Below are 12,305 nucleotides of genomic sequence, written 5' to 3'. Positions count from 1 at the left end.
GTAATGAGATTTATCGTGGTACGTTATATGGGCACCAAGGCTGCAGAAAGCGAGCCGGCCTGAGCCACTGTCCATTCTGCTCTCCGTATTCCCGGTTTGGTATGCCCTATGGATTCTAGCTCTTGGGGATTGCGATCACTCCGAGCTACCTACAATTGATGCCAAGCCGTCTGCTGTAGTAGTACTACGAAGCGAGAGTCCCCTTGCTCTGGTATTTACTGCTGTAGGGAAAGAAGAATGATGAGGGTATATCTATTCATATCCTTATGTAAAACTTTTACTTGGCATTCAGTTGCTAACATACTCATTCAGACGTAACCTTTTTCAGGAGAGCACGATATCCCATCTCACTTTACGAAGCTTCATAACTTGCTCAACCATGGCCACCTAAGGACAATAGAGTCTTGGCACCTGTACGGCTTGTCTTTCTGGCTGAAAAGATGTGGCATAGCACCCATTCATGCCTTTTGCATGCTGCAGTCAGTAATCACTCAGTACATATTCAGGCCAGCCGTATTTAGTTGTCTTGATACATGCAAAATAGTATAACGAGACGAAATCAGGCTAACACGGACGCAGCAAGCTCAGTTCACTTGCGAAACGAATTTCATCAGACTCAATTATCCCGATTCTTGTCAATTCATTCTCAGTATCCCTCAACAGCCCTCCCTACGCATCTAATTCACGTTGCTATTGTGTTGCCGGGGCTTACGGATCCGCAGGGCCGGCACACGTCCGGCAGCCTTTCGACACGCCTCCTCGCCAAGTAAGTCGGCTTTGCTTGTAATATGAAACGAGCTGCCCCGTCCTTGGACCTCTACGACGCGCAGTGCCACGGCAACGATGAGATTCACGCTTCTTGGTGTTTTGGTTTTCCAATTTTAGAGAGCCAATTGGCCAGATCAGCTGCAGGCCCCCCTACTACAAAAGCTTCCTCGAGTGCAACCTTTCACGCCAACCTTTTCACCACCGCAACCCACTTTCCAACGCTCTACAACTTTTGATCGAAAACCAACGCCCTATCTGCATCTGCATACTGAGATCTTTGGTATTTGGTCGAGGCCTCAAGCCTTATTCTATATCCTTGTTTTATTTCTCCTCTTGTCTCATCTTGGTGTTCGACATCGCCATCTTTCCTTCTCGCCGGCTCTTGCCTGCAGCCGCAGCCTCCTTCCCCTGGAGGCCACGACTTCAGCATCATATCGCTGAAAATCGGGCAAGGACCCGAACTGCTATTCTGGGAGGCGCAGAGTCGTTTCTCACTCTTGCTCTCTCCATCTAAAGCTGAAAATTTTCAGGCGACATCGTCCCCTGAAATTCGCTAGAAAGCTCGTCTAGCCCTCTTACCTTCCAAGATAAGCCATCGCAGCTTCCCTTTCCGAAGCTCACAAGTAACTTCCTCTTCATTCTTCCAACCTCAGGCATCTGCTAACAACTTCTACAGAAAGTATCTACCACCAGGAGTAGGTAAGCAGCTCATCAGTGCTCTTTGTGCTGGATTTGCTCCTTCGCAGTCTCTTCACTTTTTGTCCATCTTCAAACACACTCTTTCGACCACCAGTCAACCTCAACACTACCCTATCCGCTCCCTCTTGTGTCTGCTGTCTTCAATAGTTCCCCGTTGGAAGCCTGATCAAGGCTTTGTATGCATACAGACCTTTTCCTGCTCACTTGGCAGCTGGTTGGTAAGTCCGATTTCATATCTCCTGGTGAGGAGCATCCGCTACTCCCATTTTACCTTACTATTCTAAGGCTCAGAGCAACTGTTTGATATCGAACGCAACACCTTTTCCTTCATTATTTCTTTTCATATCAACCGATCGTTTATCCCCCTTGAGTTCTTTGTTGCACTACTTGGCAGCAAAATTCCCGGTGAACCGGTCTGCTATCCCATGCCCAATCAACTTCTGTTTACGAGAGAATGTCTTCAAACCCAGTATCTACATACTTCATTACGTTTCATTCGCCATCGGTCTTCATAGCGTACTGACAAGAACAGGTTCCAGTTGCAATCGCGCTTGTCTCGACGCTTATCCACACACAGCTGCTTCATTCAGTGATTTACGCTGTTCTTCGACTGTTTCACTTCATTCCTTCCCTCAGGAAGAAACGACTAATGGCAATCATTGCTGCTGTCGACGAGTCCGCAATGGCCGGGAAAGTCTACACTCCCAGCGAACTCCTCCGACTGAAGAATACCCCTATGAATAGAGAGCTTTACAATCAGCTCCAAGAAAAGCTTCGCCAAGATCAAGAGCTAGGTATGGATGAACTTCTGTCTAGTCTGCTACGTTACTTGATTGCTGACCAACTGCTCCAGGTGAAGTTCTTCGCATGCCTCTTGAGAGCTCACTTGCTCGCATCATGGAGGAACCTGCCAATGTGCCTGCAGCCTCGGAGAGCGCTTCTCCCCGCCGTGGCGAATCTGCTAGACAGTTGGATGGTACTGAATCCGAATGGAGATATCGTGGCCGCAGCGACTCGGAAGCTATTGGGGGCCAGCCTATCTCCGCTCCCACTGGCCTGAGTGCCCAGAAGGATGAAGGCTTCCAACGATTCTACCGAGCAGTCGTGTCACCAACTCACGTTCGAGTTACTGCTGGCGGCCGCATTGTGCCCAACACACGCGGTTCTCCGTCGCCCACAACTAGATGGCCCAAAGACAAATCTGCGGCAGAAGGAGCTGAAAACAACTGCAACCGCCCGCCATACCGAGATATTCTCCAGCAAAGTCAATTTATTGTGCCTCAGCACCCCATGGGATTCTTTCCCCACCACGCCATGATCCCGGGCTTTGCGCCTGGAATGGTGCCTGCAATGCCTGGCATGCCTGGTATGCCTGTAATCCCTGGTATGGCCGCAATTTCTGCGATGTCTCCAATGCCATCAATGCCATCGATGCCTGCGATGCATGCTATCCAAGCAATGCCATCGGCGTCAGCGGCGCCAGGCGTACCACCAGGAGCAAACCCATATCCCATTGTGCCGTGGCCATTGGGATTCAATATCTCAGGGCCAGGAGGAGCGGCTCAACCTTCTCTCATGGGCCACGCCTCAGGTCCTATGCCAGTGCCACCAAACCCAGCCACTGGTGATAGGCAGGATGAGACGGGAGCTTCAGAGAATGCAACCCCAACTCGGCCTCCTCCCCCTGAGAGTGGCGAGGTAGCCCGACCTTACGTGCACAATGGACAATGGGTGTTCCCTCCTACTGCTCACTTTGCTATGGGACCTCATCCCGTACATCCCGCATTCATGGCTCCCTCAATGGTGCCCATGGTGGCTGGCCACAGGCTCATTCCCAACCATATCATGGCTCCTATGGCCCAGAGCAACGGACAGGCGCCGCAGATATCACCACAGGCAGTGGCCTTGCCACCTCCTCTTCAAGTCCCCTCGGTACCAACCCCTACCCCCTCCAATGGACAGCATCAGTCCTCCATCCGAGCAAGCCAAATAACCAAAAAACAGCTTTCAGTTCTTCGTGCGTCCCTCAAGTGGGCAGAAGACCAGCTCCAGTACAACAAGCACCAGATTGATGAACGAACCATGGAGCTTCATGCAGAGTCATTGCGCTATTCTATTGGACACTTCGAGAAGGTTCAAGATGAGCAGGCAGCAAATGAGAAACGGAGCCACCCAAAAGACCAGGCAAAGGACGACATGAGTGACTTCGCCTCTGCAGACGAGGAACGATCAAAGTCTCCAGTGACTAGCAGCGTCAAACCTGAGAATAGCGGCGCTGAAAGCTTTACTAGCCTACCAGAGGAGTCCTCCATGGAGCGGGCTGACAAGGCGATGCCGACTACTCAGCGGAAGGCCTTCACTTCTAGCCATGAAGAAGCAACAATTCAGGTTGCCTCGACTGCCCAAATTCTGAGGCTTTCCGATGAGATCGGTGCCAACAAGAGATCTTCAACTTTGCCTGTCACGGCAGCGCTGGCTCCTCCATTCCAACCTCGTACTGTGGGCGGACAGGATACCAGGGACGTGTTGCCTAGCTCTGGTCATCCCAAGCACATATCTGGAGAGGATGACCCTACTAAGCCTTATCTCGTTGGACTGCTCCCACCCGGTATGAGAGTCGAGCACGCCAGGGATACTGATTACATTTACCCACGACAGCTTACTGAAGATGAACTCCGAGCTCGTCACATGTACTGGGGTAAAGCTCCTCACCACCTTCAAAGCGGTCTTCCCAAGTTTGATGGCAAGAATTTCTATCCACCTTCACCAGACGGAAGCCAGTGTGGCGAGCATGAGTCGGAAGTCAGTCGTGGACAAGGATCTCTTCATACCAAGGCATCCCAAGTTGACAATGGTGATGGGAATGTCAGCACTGACCCCTTTCAATCTTCTCGACATGATTCACGTCAATACGAGCGCGGTGGAGTGGGAATCACCACTGAGTCGAGTTCATCTCAGCATTCTGGAATGTCCACCAACGGTAGCGATCGTTCTCGCCAAGAGACCGGGAAAAAGGCCCCTAGAGGAAGTCGTCATCAAACGGCTATGACTGGCAATCCCAACGCTCGCTCAGAGAGCGACAGTCCTGACGAGAATGACGAGAAGAGCATCGTGTTCAAAGGGCGCAACTCTTTGCGCCAAACTCGGTAAGTTATTCCTTTTCATCTACAATTTCTCATGCTAACACAAAACCTTTATAGACCAAGGCCTCGCAGCGGCATATGGCACGATATGATGAAACGCGGCACATCGAGCAGCGGCGCAGTTCCAGGAACAGTTTCCTCTACAACAGTTCAGGGCGTTCTACCTCACTACAGTGGCCATGCGACTGCGTCTCTCACTCCCACAGCAACCAACATCAGCTCATCTCGTGAGCAGACAATCAAGTCGGGAAATGCCAATGAGGGTGAACCGGCCAACCTTGCTGGCGAGAGACAGATCGAAAACAGGCCCCTAGGAGATGGCAAGCACAATGCTTATTCCGGTGTTCAGGGGTCGAAGAAGCGAACCTCAATGCTTTGAACCAAGGACAAGTCGGGCTCTATTTTGCAACAAGAGGAGCCCAGTCCAAGATTCAATCGAATCATCTCTTATTGCAAGCACATTTATGGATTGTATGAGTACTTATTACGATTGTTACTTGATTTCGACATTATTTTCCTTTCAACTCGGTTATCACTTTGTTTGCGACGAACAATCTGAGAATAGCATCATGTCAACCTCACCATTTCTCCGTGGTGTCAAAGGGCGGCCAATCAGTGCTTTCTAACAGACTCAGGGCGCGTCACTTATTGTTAGAGTTTGGCTGTATCATGTACCATCTGCAGAAATTTCGGAAAAAGAGAAACAACCAAAAAAAGGGGATGTGTGTAGAAGGTGTCGATTATTGTGGGATTATTTTGTACAGAAAAGAAACACTTGCTTCAGCTACGAACGGCGTCTCCTTTGGAGCCTGCTTCCTGTTGCCTTACAGAAGGTTTGGACTTTGGAGGAAAATTACTCGCTAACCAACGAATATATTGCTTTGCTTTTTTTGCTAAACCTTTTTGCTCCACTGGTTCATTTGATAATGGTGAAAGGATGTGTGAATAGCCTCTTGACACAGGCATACCGCGTGCTAAAGAGAACGATTTGAGCCGTCGCCTACGCATCGGCGAAGTCATTCGCGTAGTACTGGTCGTCTACGTAGATACAGAGCCTGATTGGAAGCCAAGGGACTTCGAGTAGGTGTCATGTCCCTCACCATCAAATTTCCAGCTTCGTTACAGAAAAGGCAAGATGAAAATCTTCGGGCGAGCGCAGAGTTTCGTGGTATGAATCTCAGTCGGGGTTCACTCTTCGCCAGTCGTATACCTCGAAAACCATGAATTTTGTTGGTTGACGCGGAGATTATCTAGCGGGATTCACAGACTACGAAGAATGGAGACATAACCTACCTGCGTATGCCTTTTTCTTGTTCAGAATCAAGACTTGAGGCAGTCTACGAAGGCTGTGCAATGGCAGCCCCTCGACAAATGAATCGAGTATGACAAGTCTCACTGAGACAGCAAAGTGGAACAAGAGCCAAAAAAGCTTCGGGAAACACCTCCCATGGAGCATTTCACACAACAAGTTGGTGAAACGGCCATTGAGAATTGTAAAATTCTCGATTCATCTACCCTGCTGAGAAAGCCGGACCTGCAGGGGTCTCGGGTATCGCTAAAACGCCGGAGTATATATGCCCATTCCTTGCCCATCATTGTGCCATGGATGCATCACATGGAAAAACTGTTAAGTTGAAAAAAAAAAGAATTCATCTCCTCGTCTCACCCAATTTTAGATTTTTGCTTATGAATTTAAGCAGAGATCTTGTTGGGGACACGGAGCTCACGGCCGACCTTGGAGCGGGACAGGATGCTCTCACGGTCCTTGTCGAGCTTGAGCTTGGTGATGACGACGTTGGAGGGGTGGATGCCCAGGGGGACGCTCTGGCCGCTGGCCTTGTCGCGGGTGACACGCTCGACGTGGATCACGTACTTGAGACGGTAGACGGAGGTGACCTTGCCCTCACGGCCCTTGTTGGAGCCACGGACAATGGTAACCTCGTCGTCCTTGCGGATGGGGATGCTGCGGACCTGTTGGCGAGGAAAATGTTAGTTTTCCATGATCAAGAGCAGAGAAGAGTGTTTATTTGAAGGAAATACGAACGTTGTACTTCTCGCGCAGCTCCTTGCTAAGGGGAGCGCTCATGATGACACGGCGCTGGCCAGAGCCGGCCTTGAAGTGAGCGGCACGGCTCTTGCTCCTGGAGGAGTGAGTGTCTATTCCAGCTGGTTAACACAAAACATATTCAATTGATGCACAGATCATTAATAGGAAAAGCTTACTCTTGTTAACCTTGACCATCTTGACGGTTGGATTTGGACGACGAGGAGATCCTGTTTTGTCGGTTGAGCGTTGGGTGATGAGGAGAGAAGGAAGAGGGAAAAAAAAGGTAGTCCAGCCAGAAAATTGTCGTCTGGCCCGCTGTGGGCGAAATTTTTGGCGAGCGGTGGGTTGCCACGTGACTTTTGCTGCCCTACTTCTTGGTTCCGTTTCTGGAAAGAGGGCTGCGAGCTTAATGTGATTAGTCATTAAGCGCAAGTTAGCTTGCTCCTGGTGGATGCAGCAGCAGCTGGTGGGGTTAGGTAAGCAGCGCGCTGGGTTTTCAATGAGGGAATGTGATCGTTTGAGGAAAAAGTGAAAAAGAAAGAGATCCCAAGGAAGGCGAGGGAAATTATGTGATGATTTGACGAGATGGATTCTTGATTTGCTCTCCAATCTCATCTTTGGTGAGCGGAATGCGTATCTTTAGTGTGCAACTTATTTATACAAAATCTCCCTTCCAAAAGGACGAAAGAGCTCCATTGGTTGTAATGTACAGAGGCCATCCGAGAACTCCTGGTCGTCTATCTATAAAATATCGTACGAGACTGCAGCACCATTTTTGAGGAGCACCATAGAGGCCATGTGAATTTTCAATGCCTATTATTTCGAGGCAGGAGGCATGAATCTGCCGTTATTGTCATATCTCGCTTCTGCTTCCAGTCAGTAGTCGATCGAGGAAATAGACGCTCAATGTCGTTGAATCATTGGAATCTTACTGAAGAATGTATAATTGAGCGTTACAGTCTCAACGCCCTTCATGTTGATATCGTTCAACAGATCAGGGTCCAAGTAAAAGAACACGGGCATGTCCACTGTCTCGCCAGCGTTTAACCTCTGTTCCTCAAAACAAAAGCACTGAATCTTGCTAAAGTATGGCGCACACTGAGCAGGCGTCACGCTATACGTCGCCACGCCAATGATGTCCTGGTCGCCCAGGTTCGTGGCTTTGTAGAACGCCAGGGCGGTCTCTCCGGGAAGCACTCGGACCTCTCGCTGTTGAGGGACAAACTTCCATGGCAGGATGTCGGACACGGCCGCATTGAACGTGACTTTGATTCGATTCGCAGAGGTTACGGGAACGAGACGGCTGGAGAGGTCTTGGTTCTCTTCGCCGGACGTGCCGTGGGCTCGGATGGGCTGGCCACCCCAACCGGTGGTTGCGCAAATCTGCAGCCTATTTAGTCCATTGATCAATGCCATCCAGGGAAGATTTTGCGAACCATTTTGTAGAAAGGCACCGAGCCATATGCCAGAGCGAGCGTGCCCATGATCACGCTCATGGTATAGAAGCTATAGAAAGACATGAGCCCAGTATTCCATGAATTGCTGCCCGGAAATGGTCTCCATACGCTATCGTCTTGTTCCTCTGACTATACTGCTCCCGCACCCTGTCCATAGACGGCGCATAAGTGGCATTCTGTCGCGGCTGGTGTTGTATCTGCTGTTCTCGCCGAGGCCGTGAGTTTGAGAATTTGCGCCGAAAGTCTGCAAAGTTGGGCCGACTGCTCTGTGGCCGCGCATGTTGGCAGAAGAAGCAAGCCCACTGCGATGAAGAGCTCGCCGTCCGTGAAGGGCCGTTGCGCACCAGGCGCAGCGCGTTGCTCATCTTGGCTGTTTGTTTGCGAGATTTGCCTTGTGGAAGGCTGGAGGAAGCAAGCTTTAGATTTGGAGCTAGTGCCAAGCATCTGTATATCCGATGCTCAGTGGCATGACATCTTGAATTTGGTGGGGCAGCGGTTCGGGGCGAATTGGCTTTGGCTGTGCCGATGCAATGCTGTAGGTACCCCCGGCTGCCTCTACTTTATTTTCACGAAGCGAGATATCTTCAACATTAGTATCTACATCTTGATGCACGGCGAGATATATTTCCAGTCATTCAAGAAAGAAAGACACCTTGTTCGGTAGAATCTTATCTCATAAAAATGAATTTTAATTTCTCTGTCATATATTGGCCTTGGCCGGGTACTTAAAGTCTAATGTCTGTTAAAATGTGCTATCAGTCTTGTATTGCAGCATGCCCTCCCCATCATATCGTCGTGAATTCTCAAGTAGCTCCATACGCTGTGGTAATAATCCCGTAACAATGATAAAAGAATAAAAAAGAATAAAACAAGAAGCATTTTTGAATAACACCTAGGATGTTTATGCCAATTTTTTGCGGGGTTGCTTCTTCTGGAAGCCATTGAGAAGCGGCTTCACTACTCTCTGCCTTCCAGATTGTGCCAGTCTCTCCAGGACCTGGATGACAAACACCTGGATTGCCAGAATAATGAGCCGGAACAAATGATCCAACAGACCCAGCCTTGGGACTCTTCCTCTGCTATAGGTGGAGTCTCGGAACTCAAAGGGGAGCTTAGCCCCTAGGTGGTCCTGAGCCACCTGCAATCCACTGGTAAATCCGTCTTCGTGGAATCCATATCCAGTCCAGGCCCCAACATAGCTGATTCCTCTCCTGTTCTGTATATAGCGCAGCATCCTTTGCGCGCGCACAGATGAGGGAGTGTGCAGAGGATGAGTGTAGTAATACTTCCCCTGGATCTTGGATGGGCTGGGGCGATGGATTGGATTCAGAGTGACCAAAACATCTCCAAATGGATTTCTGGGAATGCGCTGCATAATGTTCATGTTGTAAGTTATGGAGACCTTGTCCATATTGGCTTTCTGTGTTGAGGGAGAAGACAATGTCAGGAAGTTCCAGCTTGACCATGCTCTTTTATTCCGTGGCATCAGAGACAGATCTGAATGGAGCACCGCTTCGTTCTGTGACGTCTGAAAGCAGGCTAGAATCGAACGCTCCTGCTCCGTGGCGGAGGTGCCGAGAATGGAGAGCGCCTGGTCGCCGTGAGTTGCAAGGATAACGTGATCGAACACCTCCGTCTTGCCATTTTCAAGGTGCAATAGTACTCGTCCTTGGTTGTCGTTGGACACATTTCTGACTGGGGTATTGAGGAACATGTGGTTGGGGGGGAAGCCCTTCATGACAGTATCGATGTATGAGCGAGCACCATTCTTGAGCGTCAACCACTGCGGGCGTAGGGCGAGGGTGGATAGCAGGTGATGATTCCATCTAGTTCGATTGTCAGTATAAGAGCTGAAGAGATGCGGCAGCAGTCTCGACTCACAGGAAGCGAACCAGCATTGTTGCAGGAAACTCCAACGCGCATTTATCAGGGCTTGTGCTCCAGATAGCAGCTGTCAGGGGAATCAAATAATCGTCCCGGAAGCCATCCGAGTAGCCCTCACGCTGCAGGTACTCTCCAATGGTCAGCGTCTTGTGAACGTGATTCATCATGTTCTCTCCTCCATAGCGAGGCTCATATTCCTCATCATCTATGAGCAAGTCCAGCGCAAACTGGCTGAAGCGAATAATGTCAAATAGTGTCCTCCACATTCTCGGAGAGAAAACATTTCTCTTTTGGCAGAATATCGTGCTCAGATTCGTGCTCGCCCATTCAAACAGGCCCTGGTCTCGCGATACGCTAAAGGTCACCTCAGTAGGTTCAGTCGGGACTCCGATTCTGCTGAGGAAATTCAAGAAATTGGCTAGCCAGGGGATCAGCACTCAGAAGACGGCAATGGACAGTCCCAAGTCAACTCACGATATGTCGCTGAATTCATCGCAATAAATCCGGCGTCAACAGCCGTCGTATACTTGCCGGCCTTCCATTGCACCGTGTTGGTATGGCCGCCCAAGCGGTCTGCGGCCTCGTAAAGATAGACATCGTGATACGTTCTATTCAGAGCCCAAAGCGCAGCAATGCCCGAGCAGCCACTGCCGACAATGGCCACTTTCTTCCTGGCAAACCTGTCAACAGAGTGGCTCATAGGCGCGATGGTATCTTGCTTGGGGGCGACGGATGGTGAAGGGCATGGGAAGGGACTTGGGAGTTGGGAACGGCTTCAGCTGCCCAAAAAATACACGGGAGACGACTTGCACATGTCAGAGAACTCGACGTCCAGCAGCGGCCGGGACAAGGGGGGCAAAGCTGCCGGCGCCACCCATGGAACTGTGCATAAGTGTCGCGGCCCTGATTCGATGACGGGCAAGAGATAACATGCAGGAGAATCAAACAACTCACACATGCCGCGGTTCTGCTCGCAGGGGCATAGTCACTTGTACATGCAGCGATCTCCAGCAGGTACCTGCGCCTTATGTATATGTACGAGTACAGTACGTGCGTCTGTGCTGATGTGCGGAAGACAAAGCAAGGGATCGGATCACCACAGGAACACTTCGGGGATTTAGCAGGAGAACCCTTTGGTTTATGTACTCCTAATTGCTGCCAGGGTCTTGTAAATTGTCTAGGTGTGTTTTCAAGGATGAAAGCGGCTGAGCTACCTAGTAGCGCCACAGGTGGCTGACTTTAGAGTGACGGTTCCGATCAACGTCGATGCAATTGCTTTCATCAAATGTTGGGATGCTACAGAACAAAGGCTCGCCTCATTTCTCGAAATGCCACGTACAGGCACGTTTATAATTGATGCATTAGTTCCTGCATCGAACAACGTAAGCCAACGGATTCGGCACATCCTGCCAAGGCAAATAAAGACGTGGCTGGCAACCAGACGGCAGCTGAAAATAAGCTATCCAACTTTACGGAGCTGTCTTAGCATGGCGGGCGGTTAACAGCAAGGCGATGTTACGAGAGTCAGGTACTCTGTACCTTTGGCCAGGATTTGTTGCGATAACGCATCCGCCCAGCACCAAACTCGGCCTAGAACTGTGGTCTGATGCAATTCATGCTTCTACGTGGAGATGCATCAGTGGAGCATGAATGGTTTTTTTCCGTTTCGCCTCCATTATCACATGCTTTGCAGCCCGGTGCAAGTCATAAGACGAATGCCTGTCGTTTCACCGACATGGATCCGTCACCGCTTGACCGCCTTACTGGCCGAGTTCTTTTTTCGAGCAGTTGGTAATCATGTAATGCCTGGTAGCAGTACCAGTACTTCGTATCTCATGCTAGAGACGGACAGCCCAGGGCTGGCCCTTTAGCTGGCATGTCGAGCACTCAACGGGATCGGGAAACGTGGGAAGCGAATCTCCAATTCTTGAAAGCGCCGTGTAGGAAAACCTACATCAATCTCCCCGGCATCTCAACTGTGCGCCATTGACAAAGTCTAGACGCTTAGCCTTAAATTCTTCGTAGCCGGGTTGAATCAACTTAATGAAAAAAGAGAAGAAAATTTCAAATTCTGCGGGCGGTTGTGAGATAATATCGACCAAAAAGCACGGACCACCCTGGGCTTAGTCACTTGCCATATTTTAGCCGTGGCCTCATACTGCACGTGTTGTACGGTACAATGCCCAGGCTGCATAAAGCGTAGGTTGGTACTTGGCCCTGGGTAGAGACAAGGTACCCTGTCACGCGCATAATGCAGGCAAAGTACCTAGTTGCCTCCAGCAAACCGGTACCCCTTCTGGTTGCCCA

At 50.1% G+C, this 12,305-nt stretch overlaps 4 protein-coding genes across 4 annotated transcripts; 1 reads left to right on the top strand and 3 right to left on the bottom strand.

Annotated features, from left to right (window-relative positions):
• Nucleotides 1-2,149: 2,149 nt before the first annotated feature.
• Nucleotides 2,150-4,995, top strand: V8C40DRAFT_282327 (uncharacterized protein; the record flags this gene model as incomplete). Its single annotated transcript, XM_083221770.1, has 3 exons — nt 2,150-2,261; nt 2,321-4,613; nt 4,668-4,995. The coding sequence occupies 3 exons, from the start codon at nt 2,150-2,152 to the stop codon at nt 4,987-4,989; spliced, it is 2,727 nt and encodes a 908-aa protein (XP_083077534.1). The 3' UTR covers nt 4,990-4,995.
• Nucleotides 4,996-6,302: 1,307 nt separating this feature from the next.
• On the bottom strand, nt 6,303-6,852 carry V8C40DRAFT_261240 (60S ribosomal protein uL24; the record flags this gene model as incomplete). The annotated part of the gene is made up of 3 exons (XM_083219240.1): nt 6,303-6,581; nt 6,655-6,767; nt 6,834-6,852. 3 exons carry the CDS (start codon nt 6,850-6,852, stop codon nt 6,303-6,305), a joined length of 411 nt encoding a protein of 136 aa, XP_083077533.1.
• Nucleotides 6,853-7,202: 350 nt separating this feature from the next.
• V8C40DRAFT_232074 (cytochrome c oxidase assembly protein CtaG/Cox11-domain-containing protein) lies at nt 7,203-8,506 on the bottom strand. The gene is made up of 4 exons (XM_083213066.1): nt 8,223-8,506; nt 8,094-8,163; nt 7,590-8,040; nt 7,203-7,523 (listed from the first exon to the last, which is right to left on the bottom strand). The coding sequence occupies exons 1-4, from the start codon at nt 8,477-8,479 to the stop codon at nt 7,474-7,476; spliced, it is 828 nt and encodes a 275-aa protein (XP_083077532.1). The 5' UTR covers nt 8,480-8,506; the 3' UTR covers nt 7,203-7,473.
• A 290-nt stretch (nt 8,507-8,796) lies between these two features.
• V8C40DRAFT_232073 (NAD(P)/FAD-dependent oxidoreductase) lies at nt 8,797-10,738 on the bottom strand. Its single transcript, XM_083213065.1, has 3 exons — nt 10,473-10,738; nt 9,996-10,416; nt 8,797-9,940 (listed from the first exon to the last, which is right to left on the bottom strand). The coding sequence occupies exons 1-3, from the start codon at nt 10,696-10,698 to the stop codon at nt 9,016-9,018; spliced, it is 1,572 nt and encodes a 523-aa protein (XP_083077531.1). The 5' UTR covers nt 10,699-10,738; the 3' UTR covers nt 8,797-9,015.
• Between the last annotated feature and the right edge of the window lie 1,567 nt (nt 10,739-12,305).

Source organism: Trichoderma camerunense (assembly GCF_050948025.1).
Source record: "Trichoderma camerunense strain CBS 138272 chromosome Unknown V8C40scaffold_2, whole genome shotgun sequence".
NCBI lineage: Eukaryota > Fungi > Ascomycota > Sordariomycetes > Hypocreales > Hypocreaceae > Trichoderma > Trichoderma camerunense.
The sequence above is the reverse complement of the archived record's forward strand: the minus strand, read 5'-3'. Positions and strand labels throughout refer to the sequence as shown.

What these genes read in the sequence shown, in the direction of transcription:
- V8C40DRAFT_232074 (XM_083213066.1), bottom strand. Translation starts at nt 8,479, where the DNA reads ATGAGCAACGCGCTGCGCCTGGTGCGCAACGGCCCTTCACGGACGGCG. An exon ending in CAGAGGAACAAGACGATAGC is followed by an intron (nt 8,164 to 8,222) that starts GTATGGAGACCA and finishes GTCTTTCTATAG; the next exon opens with CTTCTATACCATGAGCGTGA. An exon ending in GCTCAATTATACATTCTTCA is followed by an intron (nt 7,524 to 7,589) that starts GTAAGATTCCAA and finishes GACTGGAAGCAG; the next exon opens with AAGCGAGATATGACAATAAC.
- V8C40DRAFT_232073 (XM_083213065.1), bottom strand. Translation starts at nt 10,698, where the DNA reads ATGAGCCACTCTGTTGACAGGTTTGCCAGGAAGAAAGTGGCCATTGTC. An exon ending in GATGAATTCAGCGACATATC is followed by an intron (nt 10,417 to 10,472) that starts GTGAGTTGACTT and finishes TCCCCTGGCTAG; the next exon opens with CCAATTTCTTGAATTTCCTC. An exon ending in ACAATGCTGGTTCGCTTCCT is followed by an intron (nt 9,941 to 9,995) that starts GTGAGTCGAGAC and finishes CAATCGAACTAG; the next exon opens with ATGGAATCATCACCTGCTAT.